This window comes from Camelus bactrianus, chromosome 6 (genome assembly GCF_048773025.1).
Source record: "Camelus bactrianus isolate YW-2024 breed Bactrian camel chromosome 6, ASM4877302v1, whole genome shotgun sequence".
Classification (NCBI taxonomy): domain Eukaryota; kingdom Metazoa; phylum Chordata; class Mammalia; order Artiodactyla; family Camelidae; genus Camelus; species Camelus bactrianus.
Window position 1 is genome coordinate 39,659,710 of NC_133544.1, and position 23,162 is coordinate 39,682,871.

General features: G+C 44.2%; 1 protein-coding gene across 1 annotated transcript; it reads right to left on the minus strand.

The window, feature by feature from the left end:
- Positions 1–6,411: 6,411 nt before the first annotated feature.
- LOC105074599 (large ribosomal subunit protein eL31-like) lies at positions 6,412–21,795 on the minus strand. Its single transcript, XM_074365500.1, has one exon. The coding sequence runs from the start codon at positions 14,035–14,037 to the stop codon at positions 13,540–13,542; it is 498 nt and encodes a 165-aa protein (XP_074221601.1). The 5' UTR covers positions 14,038–21,795; the 3' UTR covers positions 6,412–13,539.
- Between the last annotated feature and the right edge of the window lie 1,367 nt (positions 21,796–23,162).

Consider the following 23,162-nt stretch of genomic DNA (forward strand, 5'->3'; position numbering starts at 1 on the left):
GGAGGAAGTCAGCTGGAAAGCACGTCTGTGCTGTCAATAAACATCTCCACTGTGGAGCCACAGCACTCTCAGTGCAAACACAACTGTGGACACTGCCAGGGCTGTGGCAGGGTGGGGCGGAACAGGACTGACGGCTCCTTGCTCAGAGATCCTTCCAGATCTGCACACTGGCAATGTGCTGTGCATATTTTCAATGCATCTGCTAGTCAGCAAACATAAATATCTCCGTGGAATAAAGTGGGAGATCTGGTTTGTGCAGAAATAGGAGAACATGGAAGAGGATTGCCTCCTCTTTGCACTTTTGAAGAGCAAACATGTGCTTTGAACCCACAAGGGCAGAACCAAGGTCGGAAATCTTGAAGAGAAATGAAGAGGCATGTAGTTATGCCTGGCTGTTTACTATAAACTGTGGAAATGTATTGCCTACAGAAGCACATTCTGAATCACACCTAGAGCATAAGGCAGCAAATAGTGATAAGCACTCTTCAGAAGAGGCCTAATTCTTTCTAATCCAAGTGGTAAGTCAAAGCTCTCCAAATCCCTTGTTATCATGGGACCCTCAGAGCTACTTGCCCCAAAGTAAAGGTCAAGGGTCTTATAATCCAATAGGGAGCTTTTGCGTGTTTCTGCTAAATCTAACATAGTATTGGGGGTAGGGGACGAATTAGGCCATAAAAAGTGCAGTTCATGTTTATAGAGATGAGAATGAGAATGTACTGGTCTAAGAGCAAGAAAAAAATGTACCTGCTACTGGTATAGCATTCCAGTAGGTTTTCTGTTATTTATTATCTCCCTTGTAGATAAACAACAGTTTCAGCCAAAACCATTATCAGTGCCCAGTGTTCATTCAGCCTCTGCCAACTCACTCCTTCCATCATTCTTTTGTCATGTCATTGTTCAGACATGATCATGCCTACTATTTTCCAGATACCATGGTAGAAGTAGAGGACATAAAAGTAAGTAAGACAGCTTCCCAAACAACTCGAAACCTTCTCTCGTGAGCCTTCCGTGCCCTCAAGGAGCCCCCAACTATTGGGTCAGGCACACACACAAAAACTAAGTACAGTACCATGTGATAACCGCTGGAGTAGAGGAGTCTGACACATTCTGTGGGAGGACAGCTCAGGGAACAAGTTCCTCTTCCTGGGAGTGGGGAGAGGTGCGGCAGGCCAAGGGAAACAGCCTGACCAAAGTCACTGGGGGTAACTGTGCCAGGCGTGGTGGCAGTGATAGGAGTAAACATTTACATTGGGTTTATTATGTGCCAGGAGCTCTTGTAGGAGTTTTCCATCCTTTAATTCATTTAATCCTCACAACAACCCTATGAGCTAGGTCTGATTATTTTTCTCATTTTGCTGGTGAGGAAACTGAGGCACAAAGAGTCAAATAACTTGCCCAGGGTCATACAGAGGAGCAGAGTTGAGGTTTGAAACTGGGAAGGGAGGCCTCAGGTCTATGCCGTGAACCACAATGTTCTTCTGCCTGTTCTGGGAGCACATGGGGCATATGGCGGTAGGTAGGTGTGCTGCAGTCAGATTCTAAATGGCCATTAATGACATGTGCTTTATCCTGGTATGTGGGGGCACTTTTAAAAGTCATGACTGGACAGATCTCTGCTTTAGAAGGATAAAGCCAGGGCTGATGAATTGGAGAAGAGAAATTTAAAAAGGCAACCCAGAGACTATTGTAACACTGTGAAAGGGGGCTGGAGCAGTGGCAATGGGAGCAGGCGAGGGTTATTTCATTTGTTTACCAGGGAAGTTTTAGAGCAGATACCCGGCATGTGTACCACCACCCAGAGCAGCACTGATAGCTGAACCCAGCATTTTTCTTGGTGAGGTCAGATGCTGCCTCAGCTTCCTTCTCAACACAGCAATGCTCCAGGAGGCCACTACGAATTAGAGTCAGTACATTGGATGAAACCAACTTGCCATTCCTTTTTGGGATAGATACTTCAGGTTTGGACTCTGATAGAACTCAGTGACATATCTGAGGGGGAAAGAGTGGTCACACAGAACCTGGAGGCTTCTGACTTGGATGCCTGAATGGAAAGTGATACTATTGATTGTGATAGAAAACAGAGGAAAAGCAGGATGGAAGGGAAAACCATGAGTTTTGTTTCATACAGCCTCAGATCTGAAGTCCCATGGGGCATCCAAGAGGAGAGGTTGAGATGGGAGTATGGGTCTGAGCCCAGGAGAGACTCAAACTGGTGCTGTGATTAGAGGGAGTGTCACAGAGGTGGAAAGTGAGCGGCATCTCCCAGAGTGGACAGAAGACAAGGCTGAGGAGGGAACCCTGGCAACACTAGTCCCTCCGCCACGGAAGGAGAAAGAAGGGAGCGCGGTCTGATGGGGAAGAAGCATTCACAGATGGCGGTAGGGCTCTTAGATACTGGGAGAGGTAAAGAGCAATGATGAAGCTGCGATGAGGATTCAAAATGGGGGTCCTCGCTGGCAACCCTGAGAGAGCATTTCAGTTATGCAGTGTAGGCGGGAACCAACTTACGTGTTTTGGTGGCTGAAAAAAGGTGAGGGAGTATAAAACTATTCTGTCAAGATGTTTGGAGGCAGGGTTTTAACCTTTAGGGAAAAACGAGGGCACGCTGCTGACAGGGAAGCAGGTGAACAGGGTGAGATTGATATTGGAGAGGGGAAGCAGTGGTATATCAGGAGGCAGCAAGGATGAATTAAACACAAGGTGGACTTCTTGGCAAGATAAGCACTTACCACAGAGTGTAATCTTACATCGATTGGTGTGATTCTTACTTTCAGTCCAAGGCTCTTTTTTTTTTTTTTTTTTTTTTTGTCATTATTTTATCCCTAGCGCCAGTGAAACACCAGGCACTGAATGAATACATGCTGAATAAGGAGAACAAACAGTTGAGTGGTATCCTTCTTCTTAAACATGAAGGAAGGAATCACTAGGACTAATGTTCTAGTAGGACTAATGTTGATAGCAGGGGGTGGAGAAAATCATTTTTAACTGGTGATAAAGAAGGTGGTGAAGTGAGGGGGGTATAGCTCAGTGGTAGAGCACATGCCTAGCATGCAGAAGGTCGTGGGTTCAATCCCCAGTACCTCCCTTAAAACAATAAATAAACCTAACCCCCCTCAAAAAAATTTAAAAAAAAAAAAAAGAAGGTGGTGAAGAGTGCGGGTGTGGACAGAGGAACTGGTGATCCAGTTATGATCAGATCTGCCAGAACTCGTTTAAAAGCGTCACCAGAATTCTCACTTTTAAAGTCAAAGAAAGGAAGGCAAGAAAGAATATTTCCTTTAGAAATACACACTGAAAGTCGTGTGACTAAGGATTTCTGAAGCTCAGTGATTAATGATAGATGTGGTACTTCCTTTATAATTTTCTCTTCTTTCAAGAGATAACACACCCCTCCCCCCAAAGAGATAACACCCAAGATAAACATAGGGTAACAATCTCTGTCTTCTAGCATTTCTCTGATGCGCAGGTTTCTCAAGTAAATAGAGGTGTACTACTCTTTCAATGTAAATGTGCTCAGGTCTGGGGGAAAAGTGTTCCTTCCACGTGTGTCTTTTTTCCCCCTTAAAAAAAAGTTTTTAATGTTTTCCCTTTGCCATACCCTGTGGGGAAACAAAATTACATAGCTGTTTGCCAAAAAACACAGTTCTGGCAGCTACATCATCATATTTGTGCCTCTTTATAATTAAGATGAGGGTTGAAAAAATATTGTTATTCTTTAAATGATATAATAGATTATGTATTATTCCTTTTCCTCCTTCTCATCTGCTCATCTTTTTCTGAAGGGTAGGCACTTCCTCATATCAGTAATTTCTAGGTTACTGAGATCTTTAGACAGCTCTCTCTAACTCCCCGTCCTCCTCACCTCTTCATATTTTCAGCTGTCAGTGAACTCTGGGGCAGGAATCAGGTCCGCCAGTCCAGGACACAGACTAGGTCCCAGGGCCTCAGATTTCCCACTTCTGTAAGAGACAGGACCCCTGTTTTTCATGGGGACTGTATAGGTCGACTGCTAACTCCTCAATTCTCTCGAAACAGATCTGAGATTCTTAGAGGAGAGGTCTGAGTAAGGAAAACCCATCGAGGTTTTGACTCAGAGGTCAGCTGGCCTCATAGGAGTCTCCAGCATGGGTCTCCGCAAAACTGGAGGAGAAGCAGATTCACCCATTCCAAAGAAGTGGGTCCCTCTGACCATCGTTCCCTATAGCCAAACTCTTACAGAGTAAATGTGTGAAGGTTTGGGGTTAGGTCCCTTTGGCTGTTTTTAAAAAGAGGGTGCTGGCATTTCCTCACATTATCACATGGCATCAAATCATGTGCTTTTGTGTTTAGACATCAGGGCACCTCCTATTCCTGGCTCAGTGGGTTTAGAGGCGTGTGTCATATGCCCAAGCAAGAGTCTCTCTGTGGCATCCCTTCTTTTCCTGTTGCTACAGGTGAGTGTGTCCATGCATTTAGAAATAGGGCATCCTCACAATTCTACTGCATATGAGGACATCAGAGATAGAACTCAAGTCAAATAGCTTGGTTTATTGGCTGAGTTGGCAGTAAAGACTCTCACAACCCAGCAGACTTGCTTCAGACAAGGACAGAGTCTTGCATCTGGGTGTAGCCTCTCGGGGCAGGTCAAAGCTCCAGGCTCGATTTGAAGTCAAAGGATGAATGGACAGTTTGGCATTAGTCAAAGCTGTAACATGCTGTGGTTCAGTCCACTGTGCATCTGAGTCTGGTAGGGGACAAGGACAGAGGCCAGGGTGGGGTTGGGGGCAAGAGGTCCAATCCACATGTCTACACAGAGCCTCAAATTTGGACTTCTGCAAATAAGGTTATGAATTCAGACACAAAGTTGTACTTACTGGAGGGAAAGAAGACAGTATTCATCATGTAATTTTAGTTTTAAAAACATAAATATTAAAATATACCATGATTTTTAAAACTTGTTTAGCCATTTGTTCATTTTTTAATACCCTAGGAGCCTCAAAAGTGGAACTGACCTGCCTGCCCTCTGCTTTCCTGCTAGCAGAGGGGCTGTTAGTGATGACTGAGTAACTAGGGGCCAGGGAGTCTGAATAGTCCGTTCTTATGGAGAGTTTAACCAAGAGAAACAGTTCTACACCCTTTTTCTGGCAGTCAGCTGTCCTTGGTTCCCCCCCAGGGGTGTGCTGCTCCAAGAGGACCCCAGCCAGCTGCTCCCACCCACATCAGGGCTGCCAGAACCCCCGTGGGCCCCACGCAGAGCCCCACAGCTCCAGCACAAGCCTCAGCTTCCTCCCAGCTCCTGCTGCCCCTTAAGTGGCTCCACCCATCTGCAGAGCACCGTGGGCAGTGAGGAGACCAACATACACCTGGAAGAGGGCACGTGAGAAGAGCCGTAATAATAGTGCAGGCTTCTCCCTCTGCATGAGGGGAAACAAATCCCACGATGATTTACATGCTTGTTTTGCAACAGAGCTGAGCTCTCGCTGCTCCCCAAGGCCTTGGGGATGAAAGACAACAGTAATGTTCATTCCTCCATGGGCTGTTCACACATCATCAGTCATTGAAGCTGCACCTGAAGCCTTTCATCTAGAAATACATGGAGGTTAATGAATTCAGGGTATCACTGTAATCAGCCACAGAGCACTGGCATTCAGGCTCTTTCAGTTAAACAGTGAAAGGCCCAGGACAGCAGAAGTCACCAGTGAAGACAGATGAACAGGAGTGAGAGGAATGGTAATCTCTTTTCAATTCAACCCAGAAAGTAGGTATCTAGGCTTACTCTGTGTAAGCACTGTGCTGAGTCTCCGGAGGAGAGAGAATTTGCTTCTTGTCCTCAGAGACCTTGGAACAGTTTGGTGTCATTCAGACTGCAAGCTTTGGAGGCAGATAGACCAGCGTGTGAAAGTGCTTGGCAGAGAAACAGTCACATAAGGGATCTGAGTGAAGGGTGTGGTTCCTTTTCTTTTTTTGCCAGAAGCTTTGCTCTCACCCGCCCTTTCAAGGACTGGCCTCATGCCCTGGAGTCTCAGTTACTGGCTGTGTCCCTACACTGCGTTGCCAAAGCTGGCAGAAGCCAGGGACCCTCCTGGCCATCTACTCAGATCTGCTCCTTGTAACTCGACACTGTGGTCCTTCTGCTCTCCAGGATACTTATCTGTGGCCAAAGCTGAACTTCCTAGTTACTGCCTTTCTGAATTTCTAGGATTCATCCCTAATGTGGCCTGTCATGATATGAATTCCATCCAGGCTATGTCAGTTTTACTGTTCAAATAACATCTGATGTCCTCAGCTCCGGGCAAATCGGACTTCTTAAACTTCACCTTTGATCATACCACACCTGTTCAGAAACTATCAGTGACTCCCTATGGCCTCTAAATTAAGATGAAATCTTAGCCTGAGGGTCTCAGTGTGGCAAGACCTAGCCTAGCCCACCTCTTTATCTTTATCTTTATTCCTACCTGTGTGTAACTTATCCGCCTTAGTGGCTCCACCCTTAGTGGACTAATTCCATTGCCTGAGTACATTCTGACCTTTCCTTCCTGTGTCCTTTGCCCTTGTTGGACTTTGGTGGCATTTCCACATGGGAGGATAGATGGAGATAGAGGAAGATGGCTAAAGGAACAATATTAATGAAGACATAGGTACGGGAGGGTATGGACACCAGAGAGGAGATACATTTGGTTACTGGATATTGGGCACTTAAAATCCCAGAATCACAGCCATTATAAGTACCAAATGTATCATCTGATCTAGCCCTGGCCTTCATGCTGGGGAAATATTTTTGTTTCTATTCTAGATATTAGACCACTAGAGCTCAGAGAGTTTAAAATGACGTAAATTGAGGTAGGGAGAGAAATGTTTAGACAGACAAATTGAGGTCATCCTATAGGAGCCTTGAATGCCTTGTTAAACAACTAGTGCTACATTCAGTCGATGATGGGGACTATTGAAGGATTTCACTGGGGTAGTGACATCATTAGAGCTATGTTGGCTCAGTGCTTTCAAACTGTGGGATGTGATCCATAAGTGGGTCACAAAGTCAGTTTTGTGGGTCATGAATAAAAAAAATCAGGGTTCAGTGTTGCTTTGTGAGATTTGTATGTGTATACTGGGTTGTGAGGTAAAATATATTTCTTATTGTGAGTCATGGCCAAAAAGTTTTGAAAGGCCCCAGAGTTAGGAAGATTACTCTGATGATAAATCATAGGCTGAATTAGGGTTGCAGAGGAAGAACCTGGAGGCTAGGAATCTAGTTTGGATGCTCTTGCCATAGCCCCAGTGGGCAGTAAGAAGGATCTGAATGGGAAGGAGAAGCCATGGGGTGGGGGAAGGAGGGGGGAGGACATGAGATATTCTCTGGGGTAAGAATGTAGGGTTTCAGGATGTTGGATTGTGGGGCTCAGGGAGAGGGGAGAACCAGTCAGGAATGACTAAAAGCCACACTTGGGTGCTTGGGAAATGCTGGTGCCCACAGCCAAGTGGGACTGTTGGGAGGAGGGCGTGGTTTGAGGACCAGCACAAAAGACGGATGGAAAGGTGAACAGCCACCATCAGGTAGAGGGTCAGTCGGGATCCCAGCAGGAGAAAGAACCCACTGACATGGTTCCGGTGCAGAGACTGAAGGAAGAGAGGATTTCCAGAGCTGTGCGCAGGCTTCAGGGAACCAACCTGGTATGATGAGGTGCCCAGAGATTAACCACAGTGGGACACTCTGCCTCTCAGATTCCTCTGGGCCCCAAACTCATAGCACACCACTCCCCAACTTCTATTCTGTTCTTCCATCCTTGAAACCAGTACCTGACTGCCACTTGGTTTGTCACTGTCATTACACCTACTGCTACTATTATTTCTACCCTCAAGGTCACAATAGGCAAATATGTATCAAACCCTTATCCTGTGCCGAGGGCTTTACATGCATGATTTCATTTAATCATGTTCGCCTCATGAGTTGGTCCTATCTGTATTCCAACTGTACAGATAAAGAAGTAGAAACTCAGGGACATTTAAACACTTGGCCAAGTTCACACAGTTAAAGTGGCAAAGCTGGAATGGGAAGCCAGGCAGTCAGTTTTTTGACCACTCAGTCACTCAGTGTTCTCCGAATTACTGAGAAATAGAAGATAATAAAGGTAACAAATGATGGGGCAGTTAAGCACAGCAAAACTTGAAAGTCAGTCCTTGGCAATGTTACACTTTGATACAAGTGGGACCCAGCATCTTGTGGTCCCACTTCCCCAATTCCTTTTTAGACGCTCCAGTGGGACTTGTTGGTCTAGGTTTTATCTAGAAAATCATCCTCCCACTCATGCACTGCCTACGAGATGGGTGGCTGGAGTCATGCTCTGCGGTTTCAGCTAGGGGCGGGATCGGGTTGCCCTAGTTGCCTGACTGCGAGCTGCGCAGCCTCATTCAGAAACTCCTCCTCAGTTTTCACTCTGATTGAGGCCTCTTGGTTGCCCCTCGGCCCTTTTGCTCTGCAGCGGCTTGAATCCAGTGGACGTTGGGAGCCCTCAGGATGCTGCACTGATTGTTGAGTCGCCTCTTTCTGCTCCCACAGCCTCTTCCACATCTCATCTTGCAGTCCTGCTTTTTCCATGGTCCAGTTCACATCCCTCTGCCGTGTGCCTGTGGTGTGTGTCACCAAACCAGGTGTTAAGGCTGGCTCTGTCCTAAGTCTAAATTTACGCAATCCAAGCAACTTTCTGAACCTCATTTTTCCAGCAGCTGAGTGGCCCCAGCCCAAATCCCAGGACCTGTCTGCCTTCCACCTGTACATCCCACAGCCCCAACCTGACCACCATCCTGTACTTCTGCCCCCTCTGGACCTCTCACGAGGCCCTCTTCTCACGTCAGAAGGGCCTGATGTCCGGCTCAGCTCATTGATCTGAGAGTCCCATGGAGGATGGAGCAAGGCTGCCCTCAACCCCGCTCATGCCCACAGCCCCGTGCTCTCTCCCAGCTGCCTTCTGATGACTCACTGCCCTCACACCCATGCCTTCCCTCCCTGCTTTATTTCAGGAAGTGACTTTTGAGAATGGTCTCACTTTTTTTTTTAAACAATAGAATACTTCTCACCTACAGAGAATAAGATACAACAATCCCTAATGCTGTTAATAACACACACACACACACACACATACACACTCACATACACACACACACACTCCAAATAAGGCTTTTAAAAACCAGACTTACAAGGTAGGGGACAGGTAGGGCTCTTCTGGTGAAGGTGGTGGAGTGTTAACTATGTCTGAAAATCCGTGAGCCCTAGACCTAAGAATTGTGCACTTGACTGTAGATAAGTTATTCTTCAAAGTCCCATTAGCTGAAAGAGAGAGAGAAGCAGGGGGAGCCCAGGAAGCTTTATCCCAAGATTTACTCAAAAACCTGTCAGCAAAAGTTTATGTGCCAGTGGTTTTCACTGTGTTATAATTTAGTGGCTAACACAGCTGCATGTTTGTGTTTTTAACTGTAGTTTTTAAAAAATAGTTTTAAATATATGTTAAAAGTGAAATCCAAGTATATTTAAAATATAAAATTCAAATCAAGTACAGTTAAAAGATGGGTGACCCTACACTTGTTCCTGGCAATCCTCAAAATCTCATGGAAGAGGGGATGGTATAGCTCAGTGGTAGAATGCATGCTTAGCGTGCACAAGGTCATGGGTTCGATCCCTGATACCTCCATTAAAAACAAACAAACAAACCAACCTAATTACCCCCCCCAAAACAAAACAAAACAAACTTATGGACGATTTAAGACACTTCTGGGTGGCCACAGATGACCAAATGACTGGAGATCAGACCAGTGCAAGCACATTATGCATGGTCCTGTGGAAAGCACATCAGCCTCTGTATGTACCCGCCTGTGTTCAAATCCTAACTCTGCTGGTTACCTAAGGTCCTGCAGCTGGTACCTTGTCAACTATACAGCCCCAGTTCCCTCATCTGTAAAATGGGTATAGTGCCACCTGCCTCAGAGTTGTTGGGGAATTAAGTGAGACCATGACTAAACTGTCCAGCACCCTTGGCTGCCCCCCCAACAAATGTTAGCTCTTGTCTCTTCTGTGTCCCAAAATGCAGCAAAGTACACCAGGTTTAGAGAGGGTCCGACTACCTTCAGTCAGTTATACCTTTTGACTTGTTTTTCTAGAGGCAAAGATGAATTTTATATCTTTTCATGCACAACCACACCTGGCCCTCCTTGCTGCCAGTGACACATTTGCAGGACTGTACACAGGCCCTGAGGAGAAACATTCAACACAAGTGAAGTTGCTGGTCATCCTTACTTAAGAGAGAAAATGACTGGAATGTGAGTGGAGCAGACTGCCTGTTCCAGGTCCTGACTCCACATCTACAGGTGCAGAGCAGAAATTTATTAAAGGATGGGAGGGACTTTCTTGTCTTTCTGGGTTTCTCCTTCCTTTTCTGTCTCTTCTCGGGCCAGTGGAAGAAAAGAAAGGAAGGGGGAGAAAAATAACCAAAGGCAAAAAGGCAGAAAGCATCCCTCATACTTTCATCATGAGAGTGAAAACAAGTGTCTCATAGCTTATAAAATGCAGGTTCAAGATGTCCTATTGGGGAGGTGGTGTCCACACCAGAGACAGGAGTGGCCATCACATCAGTGTGTGTTAGACTAGGCATTCTGGGTTTGTGTGAGCTCCTACCATGTGATCTATTGGAAGCATTTACTCATAAGGATGAGCACTTCGCTTGGTCCCATGGCCAGATCGTTGCCTGAAAGAAATGATTTTGAGCTATGAGGAAAATATGTCTGTCTTGTGAACCTTCAGATTTCAGCAAACCTACCTTTCAGATGCTGCTGCTCCCTAATACACTGGATTTTCTTCCAGTTTCAGAGGTCTGAAGCAGTTATGCACTGGAAGCAGATCTCAGTTTCAGAGCACTCCCCTCTGCCTGGGTACACGGGGTATGAAGGGCTACATTCTGCTTTGGTAAACTCTGTCCAGCTGGGAGTTCAAGATCCAGAGTAGTTAAAGCTGGAGACTAGAGGCTGGTAAGTGATTTACCAAGACTCCCCATGAGAGGTTGCTTCTCAATCTTCAGCCTGTGTTGTAAGTTAAGGTTTTGTGCCCTTTCTCTGCCGAAGACTTCAGACTCTAAAAGGCATTTGCCTTTCCAGAGGCCTCTTCTTTAGCTGTGTCAGGTAGGCCACGGGCCAATCTGAACTACGTGGTGCAGTTCCGACCAGCTCTGCTGGCCTTTTATTTCACTCTCACAGACCTGGTGAATGCCTTTGTGAACTGGCCTTGAAAAAGTTTTACAGACTTCACAGTCTAGATTTTCTCTGCCAGTTTTCTGTTTGCTTGTTATGCTGCAAGAATGTGACCTAACAGCCTCCACACCCTATGACTCAGCCTCGCTCTGGTGAGTTGTGTGTTCCAGGCCTCCCAGGGCAACGCCTCCTCTAATGTCCGCCAGGTGCTGCCCAGTGTGAGCCAGGGTGGGAGTCAGAAACACTCCCCACAGGCACGCAGAGGGGAAGAGAAGGTGAATTCCGGCCTGTTCCACTCCCCAACACCGCAGTCAGGCTTGGCCCTTCTCAGGCACAGCCTGGGTGGGGTGCGTTAAGGGTTAGGAGGAACTTACACAGTGGGATGGATTTTGAAGGGAACTGGCAGAGTGGCTACGTCTCACCTTGGGAAGAAGCAGTTGATATCCACCTGGGGGCTGTGTGAAGAAGCCTGTCTTACTTTCAGCTAATTGGTCTTTGATTTGTGGGACATTCAATTTACTGGGGGGAAAATAAATCTGACTGTTAAGCTTTTGGAGGCAAACTGGAGGAAATCATATAATTAGCAATTCAGAGATTCTCAGAATCTTTGGCCAAAAAAAAAAAAAAAAGATGACAGAGGAAAAAAAAATCACTGTGCTCTGGAGTGTGGCAGAAGGCCAAGCACTGGATAATGGCCACAGAACAGATATTAATGCATTATGTTTAAACATACGCTTCTCTCTGGGAAGGAATTGCTTAGGGAGAGCTTATGCCTGAAGTACTACTCTTACTACATGAGAAAACCTTAAGTGCCTTTACCTTAAACTCTTTCACCAGATTTTAAAAATTCAGGCCTCCTTGCAAAAGTGCAAGCACACTGCTATCTCTTGATGGGCTGTAACAAAAGCAGAAGACTTAAACAATAGTTTTATGAAAAGAGATGAAATCTGAGCACCATTCAGACGTTTACCAATGATTCTCTGTTTGCTGCATGGTATCTATGAATCATCTGACACAAAACAGCTGTTATGGCCTCTCTGCTGTAAGGACGTGATGGGCTCTGCCAGGAACAGCACCCCAGTTTGTGGTCTAGTCGCTGACAGAATTTACATAATACAAGTTCCTGCCAACTCAGCCTACCCCACGGGGGGCTACCGCTCACCTCCTGCAGGCCCTGGGATGGCCCTACTTTGGGCTGGCTCTGCCCCAGCAGGAAACACAGGCCTCTTGGCTGTTAGTGCCAGCATGCTAGCTCCCGACCACACCCATAGGTTTGTTTGCTTCCTTTTGTTTTGGAGAGGATCTTTTTATTTTTATATAATTTCAGTTTTACAGAAAAATTAAAAGAGCAGTATAAGGAACTCCTAAAATCTTTGGTCCATTTGTTTGCATTTTTGCCTTATTTGTGCTTTCTCCCTCTCCCTCCCTCTTTCTCTCCACCCTGCCTCCCCTCCCTCCCTCCTGTTTAAGAGTAAGTTGGAGATGTGATGCCTCTTTACTCCTAAACTCGCCAGTGTGCATGTTCCAAGAAGACATTCCCTTACCACAGTTCTGTTAACACAATCAGGAAACTACACATTAATACAATACTACTATCTGTTTCATCAACTGTCCCCAAAATATCCTTACTATTTTTTTTCTCCCCCGTGTCCAAGATCAAATCCAAGACCATGCACAACATTTAGTCATCAGGTCTATTTATTTTCCTTTGTTCTGGAACATTTCTTCAGCTTTCCTTTGTGTTTCTTGACCCTAACATTTTAAAAGAGTACAGGCCAGTTATTTTGTAGAATGTCTTTCAGTTTGGGTTTGTCTCGTGTTTCCTCAGGATTTGATTCCAATTAGGCATTTTTGGCAGGAATATCACAGAAATGGTGGTGTGTCCTCCAAGCATTCTAATCCGGGGCACATGATGTTGGATATTGGTTTCTACCAATATAATGTTAGGTTTGTTGACTTAATTATGTGATTTCTGCCACTGTGAAGTTACTATTTTTTCCTTTGTAATCAATAAGTAATGGGGGGAAGAATACTTTGTAACTCTGTAATTATCCTATTTTTTTAAACAAACTTTTACCTATCAGTTTTAGCATCCATTGATGATTTTCTACCTCTGCCATTTTGGCGTTCTTCTGTAATGAAGAGGTTTCCCTTCATCTCCATTTACTTATGTATTCTTTTATTTATTTATATCAATATGGATTCTTATTTTATTCACTGGGGTATAATCCATTACAAACTTTCTTTCTTTCTTTCTTTCTTCCTTTCTTTCTTTTTTTTTTCTTTCTTTCTTTATTGTTCTAGAGCTTTATTTGTGACACTCAGCAGTTAGTTCTCATCCACATTAACTGTCTGTAGATTTTTGAAAGTGGTGACAGGTACATAGGTAACCAATGTATAGAGCTTGTTTGGTGAATCTTCATCATCATTCTGTTTTCTGAACAATCGCACATGAATACGATATGGGACATTCCTTATTCCTTTGGCCCAGACAGCTTTGTTGAGCCTGGTGTCAATGCACACATCTGGAGTTCCCATCTCCTTCATGGCAAATTTCCGGATTTCTTTGAGTGTCTGAGGCGCACGCTTCTTGAAACCCACTCCATGAATGCGTCTGTGAATGTTGACAGTGTACTCTCTGGTCACCACCTCATTGATGGCGGACTGGCCCTTCTTCTCACCACCCTTCTTTGCGGGAGCCATCCTGCCGGGCCAGAGTTGGAAAAAGCAAACATTATTTATTTTGAGGTTCATTCTGCCCCAGTTTGGGCCAGTGGGAGCCCCTTCAAGCTGGCTTCTGAGTCCTTTCAACGATTCTTTGAACATTTCTTTACTTTTTGGGACAAGATGTTCTAGGCTCGTGCACTACTTTCCTGCTCCCAACCTTGGAACAAACCGTTTCTCCTTTAGTTGGGGAATGGTATTTAGAAACCAAGGTCTGGGTGCTAAATATGCTCATTCCTACTGGTGTGTCATGGCGTCTAGGGCCTCTTAGCAGACAGAATTAGGTAATATTACATACATACATACATACATACATACATACATACATACATACATACATAAATAGATAAATACAGAGGCATAGATATACATTAGAAATATACTGGAGACATAGCTATAGAAAGATATATTAGACATAGATGCATAGTTGTACTGATTATTCCAACTCCAGTGCAACAAACATCTTTTCTATGTTTGTAATTTCCTTCCCCCAAAATTAGAAATCTGCATCCCATTTACCTCAAGCTCAAGAATACACAGATGGTAGTTTCAGAATTGGTAATTCATAGCACTGCTAAAACTAAACCTAATGAGGATTTTATTTATTTACAAGTTTTAAGGTAAAATTTGCATATGTTTAAATGCACAAATCCTAAGTATAGAATTCAAAGACTTTTGACAAATGGATACACTCATGTGACCCACACTTCTTTCAAAGTATGGAACATTCATCTCTGTATTTTATCAGAAAGTCCTGTCATATTTCTTCCTAATCAGTCTTCCCACCACCCGAGGCAACCACCATTTCAGTATTTTGCTTAGTCGTAGACATCAATTAGCTGCCCTAGTTTTGAATCTTCATCTTCATCTTGGGTTGTACTCTGGGCTCTCCTCCTCCAAGGTTCATGCCACCTCAGTGCCTGATCTTAGATTTTGTTGTGTCTGCTCTTTCTTGGCCATCCCAGATTTGATTTCCAGTTCTGTCTCCAGTCTTTCCCAATCCCTGGTGCCAGTGAGTCTGCCCCTCCTACGGGCTAAATGTTGACTTGGTTTCAGCACTAGTCTACATTCCTCATTCCTCCTGGGCTTTTGATCCAGCCACAAAGGTTGTCTAGCCTGGAATGTGCTTCTAGGGTAACACAATTTACTAATATAGTTTTATTAAAAGGCACAGCACCTCAGCATTTGGCAGTATCTCCCTGTCTGTTCCTGCTTGATGCCTGGATACTGAGCCACACCTATTCCTCTGTTCCCAAATCTTGCTTCCTTACTCCAGTTGGGTGATGGTCACGGCTCTCACTTCCCAGTGACAGCTGGAGCCAGCAGCTGATGAGGCTTTTCTCACGAGGGTGCCCTGTGAGCATGACTGTGATAGACAGAAGCCATGTATCTTGTGGGTGTTTAGTAAATGTGAAACCACTCAGCCCACCACCAAGACATGGCAAGTGGCCAGAGTTGGGGCACAGGCAGAGAAGGTGGGTGGGCCCCTGTGCACCCTGTAAATGCTTAATGAATAACTCCCTTTGAGTAGCACTCAGCCTAGCCAGAGCTGTAGGGTGGAGGGTAGAAACAGGTGAGGCTTCGGAACCAGAAAGTCACACTCATGTTCATATTTAGAAAACAGTGTGGTTATAATAGCTTATTTTCCAGGCTCCCTAATGAAAAGGGTTAGTGTGATTCAATCATGAGGACTTCTGAAAAGACTCTTTGACGTGAAGGCCCTAACCTCCAGTCTTCACATTGGCCCTTGATTATATTAGCAGTTTAATAAGCAGTTGCTTGTCTTGCCTTTTGTGTGCTTAGATTCCCTTCAACGAGGCTAGAACTCCATGAGGGAGGTGACAGTGTTGTGTATTTTTCTGTTTTCCTCCTGTCTTAGCACCAGCTCCCTGTCAGGTGACAAGAGTTGAATTGAGTCTTCTTAGTCACCTTAACGAGGTCTTCTTTCCAATGTACCCCAGTTCCTAGTACAGTGCCAGGCACAGAGTAGGCATACAAATTGGCTGAATAAATCATGAGCTAATTCTATTAAATTATTGCTGAACCAAAGTGTCATTCCTTTTAGGAATCTGCATTTTAGAAAAGGACAACAGGGAAGGGGCAATGTTTAATAACCCAAGGGGAATTAATTGTCACAGTGGAAGTATAAGCAACAGGGTGCCTGGGTGAGAAGGACATTTATGAGCAGAGGACTCTTTGGAACCCCACCAAATATTGCCACATAACTGTTACTCTTCCCCTAAGGCCCTCAGAATATTAGGCCTTAAAGGGGTCATTATATTCTGCTGATGGATGAACCTCTTTTGCTGTCTACCTTTCCTGAGTCTTCTCTCTCCTATTCGATTTTCATTTGTTTCCTTTGGCCCAACAGCAAATTGGCTGCCACACCTTCTTCTAAAGAGCCCTGTAAAGGGAAGGTTCTAGCTCAGTGGTAGAGCACGTGCTTAGCATACACGAGGTCCTGCGTTCAATCCCCATTACCTCTGTTAAAAAAACAAACAAACAAACAATAAATAAACCTAATTACCTCCCCACCAAAAAAAAAAAAAAAAAAAATTAAATAAAGAGCCCTGTAGGCACCAGTCTCCTAGTGGCAAACCTTCTGCTTTCATCCCAGCTTGCAAGACTGTGGAGGTTGATACCAGCAGGCAGGCAAGCAGGGGCCCTGTCGGGCTGCATCCCCTCCTCAACAGGCCACATGCATTCCAGAATTTGGTTCCATCCAGCTCCTTAGCTCAGGTACCCAGCTGTGTAGGATCTCCCTCTGCCATGCCTCCCACTGCTGTCCTGACCCAGTTCAAGCCCTCATGCCTCTTACTGAGATGATCTTAACCATTTACTTCCTACTGAGTCTACCTGCCGCTGGTTGTGGTCAGAGGTAAACCTGTTTGGCCCTAATCTCAAATTTATGAGTAGCCTCCGACTGGGGCTACCACCCAACCCATGAGTCCTTATAATCGGGGACAAGGCCAGGGAAACACAGGCCATTCAGTACCCCGTGTCAAACTCCATCCAGATGAGCTGGACTGGGCCACAACTGAGGTGGGAGGCCTCATTTGGATCCAAAGCCAATGGTTCTCTCTCAGCCTTGGCTTCAATTAGAGTCATCTGCAGAGACTTAAAACATTCTGATGTCCAGCCTCCACCCCTTGAGCTTCTGATTTAATTAGACTGGGGTAAGGCTTGAATATGTTTACTCTTTCTTACAGAGTGAACTTTTATATAAGTGCCAAAGTACTTTTGTACAAAAAAGTGTTACAAGGCCTTCATTAGTATATTTTAAATTATTGCAAATCTTCATTGAACTTTTGTTGGGGTTTGTTTTTTTTTTTCTAACAGAGGTACTGGGGATTGAACCCAGGACCTCTGCATGCTAAGCACGTGCTCTGCCGCTGAGCTATACCTTCTCCCTTCATTGAAGTTTTAATTGTGCAGTGTTCCACAGAGCACACATATTTAACCAGTCACCTCCCATGTGTTGAATATTTAGTTTGTTTCCAATTTTTAGCTATTATAAAAGGAAACGTAACGAGAGCAATCTTCATAGAAGTATCCCTTGTTTGAGGCATTTGTCCTTCATTAGGAGAAATTTCCAGAAGGTTTATTACTGGATAAAATAGTGTGAAAATATTTTAGACTCTGGATAGTGTCTAATTGCTTTTCAAAAGGCTCTTAACCAATTTACACTCATTCCAGAATGGATGAAAATTCCCATTTTACCCAGCATTGGTCATTTGCTAACATAACAAAACATTATTCGACATATCAATTTATAGTCTTTATTTGAGGCTGTTGTTTTAAAAAGCCTGCCCAGGCAGTTCTAAAGTGGAGTCTGGATGGATAATAGCAGTAGGCTTGACTAACAGTTGGCCAGGTGCTAGGGTCCCTTTTCCTCCGCCCCTGGAGATCTTGTGCTCTGATGGCAAAGGCCCAGAAAAAGAGCCCCAAGAAAGTGGGCACTGAGGAAAAGAGGAGGTTTCCTCCTCAGGCCTCGAGCCAGACAGGGCCCAGCCATCCTCCCTGGGCCTGCCTAGGGAGGGGCTCTTCTCCTCCAGCTGCCTTGGATTGGAAGTGACCCAAAGAGAACCAAGAGTATATGACCCCAAAGAGGGAAAACAGCAAAAATAAAAAATTCCATCACGCATAATCAGGAGCTTGGGGCCTCTCCCGAAATTCTGGATGAGTCTACTTCCCAGCCTTTGCTCCTGAACTCACAAAAGCCCATCAAATGTGCCTCCTCCATATCTCATCCCCATAGCCTTGGTTTTTTAAATTGCTTTTGAAATTATTAAAGAACTATTGGACAGGGGAGAGTATAGCTCAGTGGTAGAGTGCATGCCTAGCATACATAAGGTCATGGGGTTCAATCCCCAGTAACTCCATTAAAAAAATAATAAACCTACTTACCTTCCACCCCCAAAAAAATTAAAAAAAAAGAATTCTTGGTACAGCATAAACAAACAATACAGAAACAAATATGGCAAAATTGGAAAGTTCCTCCTCACCTCCCTACTTCCATTCCCTTCCCCAGAGGTAACCTGATAAGTGTGTATCCTTTCAGAGCATTTACCAATGCTAGTGTGTGAGACTGAGTGTGTATGCATATAGGATTTTTTAAATACATAAATGGCATCATGTAATGAATAGTTATCTCCAACTTGCCTTTATCATTTAACTTTAAAGCGTAGACCCCTTCTGTGTTAGTTAATATAGAGCTGCCTCATTCTTTCTCACAGCTGCATGATGACCCGTGGTACATAATGAGCATATAATTTAACACATTTTGTTACTGGATGCTTCGCTTGCTTCTCATTTTTCTCTGTAATGACAATGCTGCTGTGATCTCCTTTGTGTGTATATTGTTGTGCCATCTGCCTGGCTTTGATGACTGCCATTGCCAGAAAACTCCCGGTGTTGGGCTCCAGACATGCATACCCTCGGGCTTCTCTGCTACCTCCAGGACTCATTTAGACCCTGGAAGAACACCACCAGGCTCAGTCCTGACTTCGGCTCTCATCCTATTGTTCTGCTGTTGTGGTCACAGGATACTTTATGGCCCAGCTTCTAGAGTTCTGACAACCCCACCATATCATGGAAAGGTGCAAAAAAGTACAGCAAGTGTCCCTCTGCCATTGGGAGGAGAAAACGAGGGCCGGCTCCTCCAAATGCAATCCAGCCGGGCGAAGTATGAAAGTGGCTCTCTATCAAAGTAGTTTCCAAGATTCTCATTCTTTTTGTCCCTGGGATGGAGTGTGGAACTGAAACAGCAGTGAATCACTGACATAGGAGATACAGGGAGCTGAAGTGGTGGTAGAAACTCTCCAAAGCAGCAGAGGGAGCCATGGAGTATGGGTGTGTGTGTGTGTGTGTGTGTGTGTGTGTGTGTGTGTGTGTGTATTTAGCCGTGGACCAAGTGTCCTTGGCCCATGGACAGAGATAGCCAATCCTTGATCTAATATGTTGTACTTTTGTCCTTTAAGATTTTTAAGCCCTCTGGTCCTGCAAGAAGCAATAGGGCTAATGAGAAGCAGGCTGTATTCTGGGAAACAGGAAGTCTGGTTCCATTTATGACTTCACCAGGCCCTACCATGGAATTTTGAGCAGCCTCAGTTTGCTGGCCCGTGCTTCAGGTCTCTTTTGTCTAGCGGTGCCATCTGCACCTTTGAGATGCAGGGATTAGATTTCCTGTTTTTCCCATAAGACAGTGCTAGTGTCATTGGCTGTTCAAAATGGGACAAGTAGGAGAGCTTTGCCATTTGGAGATGTGTGCTGTGTTTGGCTTATCCTGTTTGCATGTTCCCTTCTTTTATACTTTTTTGGACACACAGAAAGAACATATGTTTGTAGTATTGGAGGCAAAGGATGAACTTCCTGTGTGGCAGCCCTCCTGAAATGTGTTCTTGCATGCACAAATGCAAAGGCAGATGTTGACCTGCTCTCTCAACCCTTTGGGAACTCTTTGGGGAATGGTGGTGTGGTCACTGTCAGAGCAGAGCAACAAACAAATCGGCTTTAATCAGGGTTGAGCTACATTTGGGCAATACTAAAGTTGCTCATAGAAAAGTAATTTATTTAGACAAGTCAGGATGTTTAAGGTTTTTATTGAAGTGTTACATACATGCAGAAAAGTGCATGCATTATAAATATACAGCTTGGTGAATTTGTACAAAGTGAATACACCTATGTCACCCAGGTAACCACTGCCTAGGTCAAGAAGTAGAACATTAGTGGTATCCCAGTAGACCCCTGTATCCCCCCTCCCAGTTACTAACCCTTTGGAGTATAACCACTAGCATTTCAACACTTTATATTAATTTTGCCTATTTTTGAACTTTATATATATTTATGAAATTTGTTCATTTTGCATAGATCTTGTTCATTTATTCTCATTACTACATGATATTCATGATAGAAATATACCCCAGTCTACTTATCCACTCTATGTTGATTTGGGGTTGGTTTCCATCTGGGGCTATTTCATATGATGGGGCTACTTCATATGATGCTGCTATGAACAGTTTGGCGCATACCTTTAGGTGCCTGAGTGCCTGCATTTCTGCTGTATACATTCCTGTAAGTGGAATTGCTGGGTCAGAAGGTTTGCATACATTCAGTTCTTCATAGACCTTGGAAATAGCAGTTAGCAGATGAGAGTTAGGAATGTATTTTTGATAAGGGACAGCGCAGAGGTCAAAGATCAGAGCACAGGCCTCTGGTCCCCTCCCAGGCTTGGATTACAGGGGAGCCAGAGCAAACCACTCACTCTCTGTTTCCTCAACTGTAAATTGGAAATAATCAATACATGTCCTGCTCCTTTCTGTGCGTGAAAGCCCTCTGCAAAGTCTCAAATCACACGAATGGAAGCTGTCATGAACACGGAAGCAGGGGAGGGAGACTTTTAATTATTAATGAGAATGGAAGAATAACTATACTTATGTGAGTTTCCATTTCCAAATAAGAGTCCAGAGATTAGATTAACTGCTCTGCTAGACAGAGCTGTATTGCCAAAGGGACCTGTAGTATTATTCTCTCAAACTCGGACACAAAGAGTAACCTCCCAAGCCTGTCCTCCTCTGTATCTCACCAGAAGTTTCCTCACCTACCTGGAACCCCAGGAGTCCTCCCATTTCTTCCTTTCAGTCACCAGATGCCCTGGCTTCCTCCTTCCTCCTGCATCAGTCTGAGTTGGCCTGATCTGGAAAAGCCGTTTGATTTGGCTCTGTCTGGCGGGACCAGTTGTAAAGCACCAGGAAAGCCAAAGGACATGAACATTCCTTGTCCTCTTGCATTATTGAACATAAAGTTTGAGTATTGTCAGGGAGGTGCTTTCGTCTCACAGTAGAACTAAAAGTTCACAGGCATTTATTCTATCAAAGGTTGTGCTATGCTCACTCAGGCACTTTAAAAAGTAATAATTAATTGAAAGTATTAAAACCTCTTGCATCTTATTAGTTTCCATGCAGATAGTCACACAAGTAGATGGCAGTGCCCTCTTCTGGCCAAGGCCACACTTGCATGGCTGTGGCTATCATACAGGGATTGTGGCTGGGGACTGACTGTACGCTTGAGAGCTGGCTCATCCTGGGGTTAGTCTTGGGTAAATCACATTTGGGGATCCACCCTCCCTTTCCTCTTCAAAAAAGAAAGATCAAAACTGTGAAGGTTAATTTTATGTGTGATTAACATTTAAATTGGTTCTTTTTTACCTTCCAAATGTGGGTGGGCCTTATCCGTAAAAGCAAACACTGAGGTTTCCCAAGAAAATTCTGCTTCAAGGGTGCAAAGTAGAAACTCTGTGTTTCCAGCCTGCAGATTTTGGACTGAAGACTACAACATCAACTCTTCCCTGAATTTCTAGCCGCCAGTCTGCTCTACAAATTCCAAACTGCTCAGCCCCCACAATAGCATGAGCCAGTTCCTTAAAGTAAAACTGTGTGCGTGTGTGCACGTGCGCACTGTTGACCCTTGAACAATGCAGGGTTTAATGCAGGATATATTTGGCCCTGGTAGCCATGGTTCCTTCACATCCATGGATTCAACCAACCACAGACCACATAGTATGTAGTACTGTAATATTTACTGTTGAAAAATATCCACTTCTAAGTGGTGGATCCATGCAGTTCAAACCTGTGTTGTTCAAGGGTTTCAACTGTATGTATGTGTGTGTTATAAATATATATGTGAATATATGTATTATCTCCTAATTGTTTTGTTTCCCTGGAGAACCCTGACTAATACAAAACCTAAGTCCAAATTCCATTTTATATCAGTGACATCTTATTTGAATATATTGAACATAAAGGGACATGATGTATATAGCAAGTGATGTTCTGAGTCCAGGTTTAAGTCCCAGTTCCATCTCACTAGCTTCATAAACTAGCTACTTAATTATATTTAGCCTTGGTTTCTTCATTTGTATAAAGGAGAAAACAGTAATATTTACTGAATAGGCAGTTGCGAGGTTTAAATAAGAGAAAACGTGCATAGAAAAGTCTCTGGCTCAGAGTAAGTTCTCAATAAATGTTAGTTATTATTATTATTATTAGGGGTATTGAGGGGAGTTGTCAAAGAAGGAGATTTACAGAGTAAGGGGTATCTGGCAAGGGAGCCAGTCTGGTTCATCTCCCCCTTTGTCTCCCCAAACTCTCATATACAGGCAATCTCTGCTTTTTACCATTTGTTCCTGGGGGATATTATAAAGCAGTTTCTTGTAGAGTGTCCTGTTTCTTTCCATAAGAACCCAATCAAGATTAAAAATTGGATTCCAAATTAAGGACCAACACAATAGATAAAACCATTATTGTGTTACAGAAGCGAAGTTCAACAAATCTTTAATTATGTAAAATGGCAAAATTATTCTTTACAGTCTTAATATGAGGCTTCCATAAAATTTAATCTTCACTCCACAATACAACTTATCATCAATTAAGTTAGCAGTTTTGCCTTCTGACAATTTAGGACTTTCACGAGATGGTTTAGTTGGTCAAAACCTGTTTTTAAAGCAGGCCAAATGGTTAAAACTAGGTGGAGGGATTTTGATTATATATATATATTTGTGTTTCCTTCAGTGATTCATCAGAAGGACCCATGAGACCCAATAGCAGGCTATAAACTCACTGAGATTTATGATAGCAAAAGATACAGAGCAAAAGCAGCAGGAAAAAAGGGGGCCCGGAGAAGTTCAACACAAGCTTCTAATGTCCTTCCTTGTCCGAGGCCACACAAGA

Excerpts from the sequence above, each read along its gene's own strand:
- LOC105074599 (XM_074365500.1), bottom strand. The coding sequence starts at position 14,037 with ATGTTCAAAGAATCGTTGAAAGGACTCAGAAGCCAGCTTGAAGGGGCT.